This window comes from Eutrigla gurnardus, assembly GCF_963514095.1.
Source record: "Eutrigla gurnardus genome assembly, chromosome: 4".
Lineage (NCBI taxonomy): Eukaryota > Metazoa > Chordata > Actinopteri > Perciformes > Triglidae > Eutrigla > Eutrigla gurnardus.
The window spans coordinates 7,022,537-7,033,711 of NC_139918.1; the positions used below are offsets into that span (position 1 = coordinate 7,022,537).

Consider the following 11,175-nt stretch of genomic DNA (forward strand, 5'->3'; position numbering starts at 1 on the left):
TGCAGGGCTTAACTACTGGTGCATATTTAGCTACTCAATGATATAAGGTTGAAAACCAGCGTATATAGATGGGAAATGTCCTGCTCTCCTGAGATGTCTACCTGAAACGTTCTGTTGAACAGCAAGAAATCATCAATGTGCTGTAACACTTTTCTATGTACTGTTCTTCATATAGGATGTTTCTTAAAGAACAGGGGTGGAGGGAAGGTGGAGCTGGATGAGCTAAGAAGAAGTGGGAGACCCTCAAGCAGAAATACAAGGTGAGTTGGAAGCAGTTTAAAGTATTGAACTCTACATGCTTGATCACAGTTTATGCAGCAATCCTGAGATTAAATTCAATACTTTTCAAGACCTTTTTCAAGACCCTTCTAATATTTTTCAAGACCCCAGCGCCACTAGGAGCTGTAACCTGTTACATCAGCGACACAATTCAGTTTGAGATTGCAAAATTAAATGAAGTTTGCCAGAACTTCTATGTAGCACTGTATCAACACAACAGAATTCAGATAGGACGGGAGGGAATAAAGCTCAAAAGAATAAATTGAGGTACTAAGCCAAAAGGCACCATTTATTTATAGAACTCAGATGTGTAAACATTGACCATTGAACTGAACATTGAAAATTGAACATTGAATTGAACATTAAACATTGAACTGAGCTGTGGGAATGCTCACTCCTTACAAATAGGATTCAAGGCATGTGCCTCAATTCAGTTGCTTTGTTTCCCAACAACTTTTCAGTTTCAACCAGCTCAGTGTGTTTTTCCTTGTGCCTTCTCCTGAGGGTGTTTGACTTTGTAATCAGCTGAGCCATTAGCGATCCAGACTTTCCCTCTGCCTTCTCTGCCAGCTGATCCGCATCCTTTTGCAGGGATTCGCAAACCTCTGTTAGGACTTTCTTTTTATTTTTCAGCTCTTCCAGCTCATCCACGACTGCTTTCCTCTTGAGTCCCTGCGTGGCAGTCTCTCTCTTCTTCCGTTCTTGTTCCAGGTGATTCCTATATTTGGACCTTGCGGAGGCTGCAGAAGCCAGGAGTTCCTTTGTGATAGGTACCTGCAGAACCCCCCCACAGACACTGACCTTGTCACAGATCAAGCGCAGAGCTTCCATCGACTCTTCTTGGATGTTGCAGGTTTCAACATGCTTGTTTATTGAGAATCCTCTCTCTACCGTGGCTTGTCCATGGGACAAAAGTAGCAGGCTCTGAGAGAAAATTAAAAGCTCCGGGTAGGACTTAACTACTGAGTGCAGGAACACATCAACTCGCTGCTTCAGTGGCTGAAAGGAGAGGAATCTCTCATCTCTACCCTCAACAGAAAGAAAGCTCTCGAACTGTTGGACGATCACATCACCTACAGAATTGACAGGGAAAAGAGAGAAGTAAAAAAAGTTATTATTCATAGGTCATTAAATTTCATTCCGGTAAACTGCTTCATCATTTATTTGACAAATACATTTCTCACAGCATCTGTGCACATAAAAAGGTAAATAGTGTATTGTAGATTTCTTCAGAAAGAGTTATTTCAGTTTCACAATGTTTACGAAACAATACATGCAAATTAAAAGGTCATGCACATTGAGACAATGAACATACAGCCTTGGTAATTTAGAATATCATATTTCCTCAAATAATGGCCGGGGACGTGGTCGACAAAAACAAATAAAGGCATGTCCTAAGTACAGGCCAAGTGGGGGCGAAAAACAACAGTGGATACTGGTAACTCCTGATGCCTGTTAGCCTCGTGTGGTACTAAAATATAAGCAAATCTACTTATCAAACACAGGGAATTATAAATAAAGGCATGTCTCTTTGACCCTGCTTTGAATAAAGGACTGCTTCCCTCAGTCGTTTAGGTAAATAAAAGCCTGGGACAATATTATAGGAAATACAGTTACGTATCAACTTCTATTGTTCACAGATCATATTTTTCGTACCAGCTGAAATGCCTCCAGCCAACTGCTTGTCCTGCAGGAATGTTTGGACTATATTTTTCATCTTTCTAATGCACCACTCTGGATCTGTGATCATCTTTGTGGGATCCAAGCAGGCGATGTTCCTGACCACTGGGAATTTCAGGGGGCTTTTCTCCTGCACTTTCTTTACCATGTTAGCCAGGCCCTGCATACATTCTCTCCTGAAGGTGAGCACAGAAAGCTCACTGACCTTGCTTCCTGGCTTGCTCTGAAGTGCCTGATTTATTTAAGGAACAGAGCGTAAATGGTGCAGACGATTAGCTTTTTATACTGGATATACACTCATTGAACTTAAAGACTTTAAGTGGATACTTATTTGAAACTACCCCGGGGGGGGGGGGGGGGGGCATACATGCAACCCTGAAAATGAATATAAATAAAAATTACCTTGATGGCGCATTCTGCACCGAGGCCTATGTCAGAATTCAAAGTTGAGACCCAGTTTGCCTTATCAGCTGCATCGACTTTGGTCAGCTTAAGGGGCGAGACATCCTGTAGGAGTTCCCTCTTCACAAACCGCTTCAGTAGACTCTTAAAAAAAATTGCATGTAATGAGTGGCAGAACAATTAAAGAAATGTTCTGCTTTGTATCATTATAAAATCTTATATACAAATACTGTGAAGAGTTATGCAGTCATTCATTACGTATGCCAGTTATTGAGAGTTGATTTTAAGTTGTTGACCAGTGATCTAATTTGTGCAGGTACGAAATCACTGTTACAAAACGTAACTCTCAATGACAAAAACTAAAAGAATGTCTGCAAAACAGTTTACACTCTTTGGATATACTACTGATTTTGTAATGAAAATTGGCAGAGTGTTCCTTTTAATATAGATTAATCCAATTCAGTTAAATTACTGTATTAGTACCTTCAACAGCTCAGCCAAGTCGTTGGCCAAGAAGGGCAGGACTGGCTCATCGGTTTGGTATTTTGTCAGGAAGGGGTTGAAGGTCCTGGAAATCGCCAGGAAGAAATGCAGCTTGGGAATGATGAATAGATCCCCTTGTGCTGCCTCAATGGTGTCATACGAGGCAGTGGCAGGGTTTGGGACCTTCTTCTTCCTGACAGCATCCACATACAACTGTAGCATTGGCCAAACCTCAACTGCTCTCTCTGCCACAGGGACATTTTCCACCCATCTGTGGCCACAGAATGGTAGTGGGAAGCTGGAGGACCGAGTCAGGCTAGTGAAGTCCTCTCTTCTTGCAGGAACATTGTGGAAGAGGAAGTGCATTGCTCTCAGGAGCTTTTCCAGATGCCACATGGTGAAGCCTGCCTTCACTGCGTTGTGGAGGGTGTGAAGACCACAGCTTCCAACCAGGACAAGCTGAGCACCTCCATAGAGCTCTCCATGTTCTTTTTGGAGAAGTTCCACCAACTTAAAGTTGACATTGGGGCCATCCATGCTGATGGACATAAGGTGCCTCATATTCAGTTTTGCAACACATTCCTGTGGATTGACAAGGCTGTAAGTTTATTAATGACAATAATCCTTGAACGTTTATTCTTGAAATACACTGGCATTCAGACAGTAAAGTACAACCATTGCCCAGACTTCTAACTTATTATTAAATCAAAATTAGTTATTTTAAATAAAATTATTGTAGAAACCGTTATTTTGTGTTGCTCTAATTGCCTGAACGAAAGTACAATATAAACCTAGATTTTGCTCAAACAAATTACAAGGGTACTGAACAATTATTGTGAAATTTGTTTGTTGTACACAAGACCTATTGAACAATGAATGTGTGAATATTTTACATCCAGGTCATGACTCATGTTACTCTGGCTACTTTCAAGCCATTCAAGCCAATGTTAATTGCATAATTAGACAACTGCACTCCCAAAGAGCGGAAAAATTTGCTGACATGCTAAATTGTAACTTAAAAGCAATTCTAAATCGAAGAAAATTGGTAAAATCTTTACCCCAGCAACCAACCACACCCACACAACATTTAATTATCAATACAAAAAATGCTCGGAGATACACTTACTTTGATGTGATGCAACAAGTCATGGGCTCTGCCATGTCCCAAGAATTGAGATCCAAGATACCTGGATTGGACTCTGTCATCCTCCCAGTATCGAACGTGGACATCGAGCTGTTTGGTCTTTGTGGAGTGATTGAGGCTCTCATCGAACATCAGCACAAACTGCCCAGCTTTGTTGACACCATCAACAAGCTGTTGCTTGAAGTAAGGTGCTAGTCCGAATTTTGTGATGTACCCGGTTTTGTCTTTGCCGCAGGTGAACGTTTTGGCGATGTCCGAATCAGGGAACATTTCTTGGAAAATTCCTGAAATGCCTTCATTTGACGATAACGAGTGGTGTTTTGCTGCGGTGTCAAGACACCACAACACTTCTGCGCGCAGCGTAGGTGTTGCTCCCAGCGTCACTCTGAGGTCTTTGCAGGTTGAAGCGGCGGCAACTGGGAGGACGTTAGCTACGCTGGCAGTAACGTTACCTGCTTCAGCTGTCGCAATCGTTGTTGGTGGTGTGACAACAGTAACCGAGGACGGTGTTGCCCAATATTCGATTGACACCTGCTGTCTGCGTGCCGCAGCGGATTTGTGGCTCGCTCCTAGCATGTGGGACCGGAGCGCATTAATCCCCATCGAGGTAACACTAATCTTCTTCTTGCAGAAGGAACAGTACGCCTCCCGGTCATTCCCAGAAACGGGCTTCAGCCAGGGCTTGTACTGCTCATGTTCGAGCCACGATCCCGCGAATTTACACTTACCCATTTTAGAGAGATAAGTAACTTATAGTGCACTGGTCGCAGCTAGCCGTCCTTTAAATTGAAGGTCCAACGACTCGCGCAATTCGCGATCTGAGCCCGCTCGAGACCCGTCCCCGCTTGAACGCCGGGAATTTTTTTTTTGCATTGTTGTGAGGACTGTGAAGGAAAATAAACGAGTGCGATGTCCCGATTCAATAACCATCTCTCGTGTCATTTTTCGGCTGAGGCCTTACAGTATAAGAGGAAAAAACCATCGGCTAAACAGAGTCTTGAATTCGAAAAAAATTCAAGACTTTTTACAAAGACTTAGACTTTTTAATACTTTTCAAGGGTCTTGATTTTCCCTAAATTGATTTATCACCTTTTAATACTTTTCAAGACCCCGCGGATACCCTATTGATGTGAAGCATAAAATAAACAAGATGATGTTGTCTTTCTTATAATAACCAGGCAAAGTCAGTGCTGGGTAATATCAACAATGTGTTAAGGGTCATTCCGTGCCAACTCAGCCACCCATGTACATGACACCTCTCAGATTTTGCTGAAAAGCGGTGAAAATATGCCTTATGTTACCAAACAAAGGAATCTGAAGTTTCAGGTCAATATCTCAAACGGTTTGCCCGTGGCGTCCATTTGAATTTCAAGTGCCACACCCCTTTTTGACACATTGGAATTTCGCATTTCATTTGTTGGCATTTTTGGAGGCCCATAACTTCTGTTCTAATAGTGATAGAAGGCTGAAAATTGCTCTGTTAGTTCATTGTAATGTGTTCTTCACAATTCTACAGGCAGAATCAACATTCCTTACTGTTTGGGTGAGAGGTGGGTCACCAAAGTCCAATTTTTTTTTGACGGACAAAATTATTTTTCACTTTTTGGGTGCTCCTAGCACCACGATGAATGATCACATTTATTCCAAACAGGATTATTTGTTATATGTGGGACCTTTGCTCTTGCCAAAATGAATTTGAAGGGTATGGTACCACTGGTGGGGGTTTTATGGGGGTCTAAAAACCCTCCCGGGCAGAGGTGACTCTTTTGGAACCCCATATTTGGACCCCCAAATGACCACGTGGGCACTTGATGATCCTAATGGAATTTATACCAGATAAAGATACATATTTGTTCTTTCTTTTAATGAAATAAAACCTTTGACTATGAAGCTCCTTGATATGAATTTTATTCGTCAAAATGCACCATTTTGGACTTTTTTTTCCAGAAGTCTGGAATGTAGATCAGGGAGAATTTAGTGATGATAAAGCATGAAAATATGGGAAATAACTAAGTATTATGCTCAGTGATGGCAAACAATTAAATATTTAGACTGCTGGCCATTAATTTCCTGAAAATTACAAATGACAATTTTCAGAAAATTACAAAAAACAATTTTCAGCCTTCTATCACTATTAGAACAGAAGTTATGGGCCTCCAAAAATGCCAACAAATGAAATGCGAAATTCCAATGTGTCAAAAAGGGGTGTGGCACTTGAAATTCAAATGGACGCCACGGGCAAACCGTTTGAGATATTGACCTGAAACTTCAGATTCCTTTGTTTGGTAACATAAGGCATATTTTCACAGCTTTTCAGAAAAATCTGAGAGGTGTCATGTACATGGGTGGCTGAGTTGGCACGGAATGACCCTTAACACATTGTTGATATTACCCAGCACTGACTTTGCCTGGTTATTATAAGAAAGACAACATCATCTTGTTTATTTTATGCTTCACATCAAGCATGTAGAGTTCAATACTTTAAACTGCTTCCAACTCACCTTGTATTTCTGCTTGAGGGTCTCCCACTTCTTCTTAGCTCATCCAGCTCCACCTTCCCTCCACCCCTGTTCTTTAAGAAACATCCTATATGAAGAACAGTACATAGAAAAGTGTTACAGCTACGAGCCTCTGAGGATGTCCCAGGACTGCTGGAGACTCTGAGGATGTACCAGGACTGCTGGAGACTCTGATGATGTCCCAGGACTGCTGGAGACTCTGAGGATGTCCCAGGACTGCTGGAGACTCTGGGGATGTCCCAGGACTGCTGGAGAATTTTTTTTTTTTTTTTTAAATATTAAATTAAGTGTAATACTAATCATGCTTTATATTTTGATAAGTAATGTCCATTAAATGGGAGCAAGAACCGAAATCGATTCAGTTAAGTGAGAGAAGATGAGGACGAAATGTCAATAAAGTAAAAAAAAAAAAAAAATGTAGTATGAGATGTGTTTGAGGTCACTTCCGTGTTGGCTTTTGTATTTGTGTTGTGGCTTTTGTATTTGTGTTGTGGCTTTTGTATTTGTGTTGGGGCTTTTGTATTTGGCCTGACACCTCTGGGCCACCGTAAATAAGCTTGAAGTTACGGAAATGATCAAACAAAATCTAGCCATGATGTAACTATAGCTACATGGCTAATAACTACAGCCAGAACGGCTGTGTTCTCGGCCTGGAAAGTAAAAAGCCTGAAAGTAAAAAAAAACAAAAAAACATGTTTCTTTCTAAATGCTGCTCCCAGTCTGTTAACAAGGATGAAGTTTAACTGAGAGAAGTGAGAATACAGATCTAAGAGGAGATGAGAGATTCAGGGAGGAGCTAAGATGTTACTGAACTATAGAAGAGAGAGGAACTTCTAGATTCAACAGAGTTCAACACCAAAAACCATCAACATTACCTTCATTCAACATGATGTCATCAGACTGTTTCCTTTCCCTCCTGTTCATTTCCATTCTAAGAGGTAAGATTCTCTGTAAAATAGTTCAATTACAATATTATTTGAATGTGATCCATTAACTGAGTCTTTTGAGTTTTCTCTCCTTTAGGTGTCAGCTGTGAAGAACTCAGTCCAGCCAAGAATGAAGAGTCCAGTTTAGAAGACAGCACTGTTACTCTGTCCTACAAATACTCCAAACAAGCAAGTGATTATTTCTTCTGGTATCGACAATATCCAGGAAAACCACCAGAGTTCATCATCTCCCATTTAGCAACAGGAGGAATATTAAAGACTCAAAACCCTGGACTGAAGATTAAAGTGGATCAAAACCAAATCAACATGAGCATCTCGTCTGCTGCAGTGACAGACTCTGCTGTGTACTACTGTGCTGTGAGGCCCACAGTGACAGGAAACACCAAAACTCTGTACAAAAACCTTCAGAGCAAAGACAAACGATACTGCACAACATCCACTAGAGGGAGTCACCATGAGACACTGTGAAGGCTTTAGAAATGATACTACTTTGACATACTGTATGAGTCTCCTCCTCCTGCAGATGTGACTTCATGGCAGAGAACTGTTTGATTCCACACTTTCATTGTGGTGTTAAATAAAAACATTGAATTAATGTCGCTGCTTTATTCCATGTGAAGTACTGGTAAAATGGAGAGAAGTGATGTCTCCCGGAATTTAACTGGTTTAGAGCAGCATGGTGTAGGGTTGGTGTCCCGTTAAAGAACACGGATACAGATGTCCTGGTTTAGGTTGGTTTATTTAACTGTGGTCTGTAATAACAATACAAAGTAACAATTAGTACACTATACATGATACACAAACATAATGAGATAACTAAGGTTACAAAGGACTGTATTTAGTACTCAAGTATATCATATGGATCATATAACCTAAACCAATCACCTCACACCAGGCACACAGACAGCATGACTTAGCTTATTAGCTTTAACAACACACCAGCATAATAAGATAGCTTATTCAGAACTAAACAATGTACATTAACAATATTAGCATCCAACTTAGACAGCATAACATCATTACTCTCACCTTCTGGCATTTACACACAGCAATTAAGCAGAGAGGTACAGGTGAATGATGGGGAAGGCAAAGGCAATTGCATCTATCCACTGCTGTATCGAGAGAGAGCTAACATTCACAGCACAGCCGTTCACCCACAGGTATGGTGCATTCAATAGCGTCAGAATGGCTATGGTGCGTTCAAGAGCATGGGACATATGGAACTAACCGATAAACAAGTCATTACTGAATGGAACACAATTCAATAAACAAGTTAACAAACATTAACAGCATGGGCTTTCTAACAACTGGTGTTCCAAACGTTTCTACCATTGAGTAAATCTAGTACTGAGATTATTTTAAAGCTCTTAAAATTCTGTAAACCAGGTGAAATCTTGCTATGTCGTCTGCTGATGTTAAACATGGTGTTATAAAGTTGTACAGTGAAGATATCATGTTTTCTCTATTCTCAAAGTGCAAATTCTTTCTTGTCTTTTCGAACCGAGAAAAGGTAATACATTATCACAGATACCTTGGAGATGGGAGAAAAACCTGGTATCATGTGAAGTCCTGGTATTCTATGGAAACATTCAGGGAGGAGCTATGATGTTATAATAGAAGAGAGAGGAACGTCTATACAGTATTCAACAGAGTTCAATACACAAACCATCAACATTATCTTTATTTAACATGCTGTCACTTCATCATTGTGTGTTTTCCCTACTGTTTCTTTATACTCTAACAGGTGTGGTAGAATGTGCAGCATGAAAAAACAATCAAGTTTGTTGTTTTTGTCTACAAGTCATTTAGAAAGACATTTACAACATGAAATAACAGTTATCTCGTCCTTAAGGTGTCATATAGATAGACGGACTTGACAAGGAACTCTTTTGACTCAAACATTTATCATTGTTGATCATTTAGTGGCAGATCAAGTTCCATCCAGAAAACCGTATTTCTCCAACAGTCTTTGAGACTCATAACAATAATGTCATCATGCTAAATGTGATGTAAATGTAGAGAGTTCCTCGACACATGATAAAGAGGAAGGACCAATGATGTGAAGGCTCAGATCCATCAGAGTATCAATGTTCTTCCTCTCTCTCCTCCCCTCTCACTGCAGACATGAAACACTGGCTGAGAAACATCCTGATTCTGACTCTCTGGCTAGGTAACTCTTTAAACCTGCTGATTGTTCTCCTTTAATCAACCATCTTTATTGATTCATCTCTTCCTCTGCATGTTCTCTTCTTCCCCAGAGTGTAAAGGAGAAGACAAAGTGAACCAGCCGACAGGAGATGTCATCGCTACTGAAGGACAGACAGTTACACTGGACTGTACATTTGAGACAACTTACACAAGTCCAACTTTGTTCTGGTACAAACAAGAAGTCAATAGTTTCCCAAAGATGATACTGCTACGGCTCTCTTCAAAGACAGCTAATTCTGAAGAGAAAGGCAGATTTGATGCAACGATCAACAAGACATCAGTTCCTCTGAAGATCCAGAAGCTTCAGCTGTCTGACTCTGCTGTGTACTTCTGTGCTCTGCAGCCCACAGTGACAGGAAACACCACAACTCTGTACAAAAACCTTTGGAGCAACAACAACACGATACTGCACAACATCCACTAGAGGGAGTCACACACTGTCTGTCTATGTGAACCAAACTTCATCACAATTGAGTGTTACAGCAAATACTCTGACATCTAGAAGAGCTCAGATCAAACTTTGACAAACCATTATTTTTGGGCTCTTACATATTCATAACTGACTAAATATGGAACATTTTAATGTAACTATACACGTGAGTAAATACACACAGGACTTTTACCCAGGAGACCACCGTGTGTGTCATGTGTGAAACCAGAGGTCCATGTTGACTTCTTTGTTACATAACTTCCATACTTTAGTAACATCAGTTCCATAGTTATTTGAACCCAAACCATGATCTTTGGCTCAACCTCACCAAGTAGTTTTGTTGACTCAGCAAGTTCTGCACTGCAGGGTCTTGTACAGGTGTACTGGTTGCTCATGTTGCTGGACAATGGTAAGAAAACACAGGGAAATGACAAAATAACCTGTTTAAAATATTATACAAACCACTGTATGAGGATATGTTGCCTGAGTAATGAAGCGAGTTACAAGTTATTTTTCAGATTCAAAATGAGCAAAGGCTGATTCTCTGGACACACACTGACATTGAACTCAACCAATGAGATGGAGCAGAAATGTTTGAGGAAGTCAAATCTCTTGAGAAGGACTGTGCAGCAGAGAGCCTGTTTAGTTAGTTCATTCTACTGCAGAGGAAGAACACTACTCATCTGCTGTCTGTTTGGCTTTAACAACTCCAAAGACATGTTGCTTTACCTCTTTTTACCTTTCTTTGACTTTATAGGTGAGTGTTAGAACAGAGATCAAAGTCTCATTGATCCTGCTGTATTATCCAGGTATTTTAGAACTGAAGGTTTATATGTGGAAGGTAACAATTTATTAGATAGAAAGTATTTTTAATGCATCTTAAACTAATCAAAGATGAAAGAAAGAGTGAAGAAGCTCTGTTGAACCTTGTGATGTTAAAATCTCTTACAGACTAACCGACATGGACACTCATTTTGCAGCCCTGGGTTCCACCAACAGCATAAAGCCAGAGAGCACCGAAGCACATGTTGCAGAGGGCAGAAACATCAACCTGACCTGTAAATATGATGGGACTAATATCTA

General features: G+C 40.5%; 1 protein-coding gene across 1 annotated transcript; it reads right to left on the reverse strand.

The window, feature by feature from the left end:
• Positions 1–709: 709 nt before the first annotated feature.
• LOC311012412 (uncharacterized protein) lies at positions 710–4,720 on the reverse strand (the record flags this gene model as incomplete). The annotated part of the gene is made up of 4 exons (XM_084007877.1): positions 710–1,352; positions 2,362–2,505; positions 2,845–3,426; positions 3,971–4,720. The coding sequence occupies 4 exons, from the start codon at positions 4,718–4,720 to the stop codon at positions 1,344–1,346; spliced, it is 1,485 nt and encodes a 494-aa protein (XP_083864003.1). The 3' UTR covers positions 710–1,343.
• Positions 4,721–11,175: the final 6,455 nt, after the last annotated feature.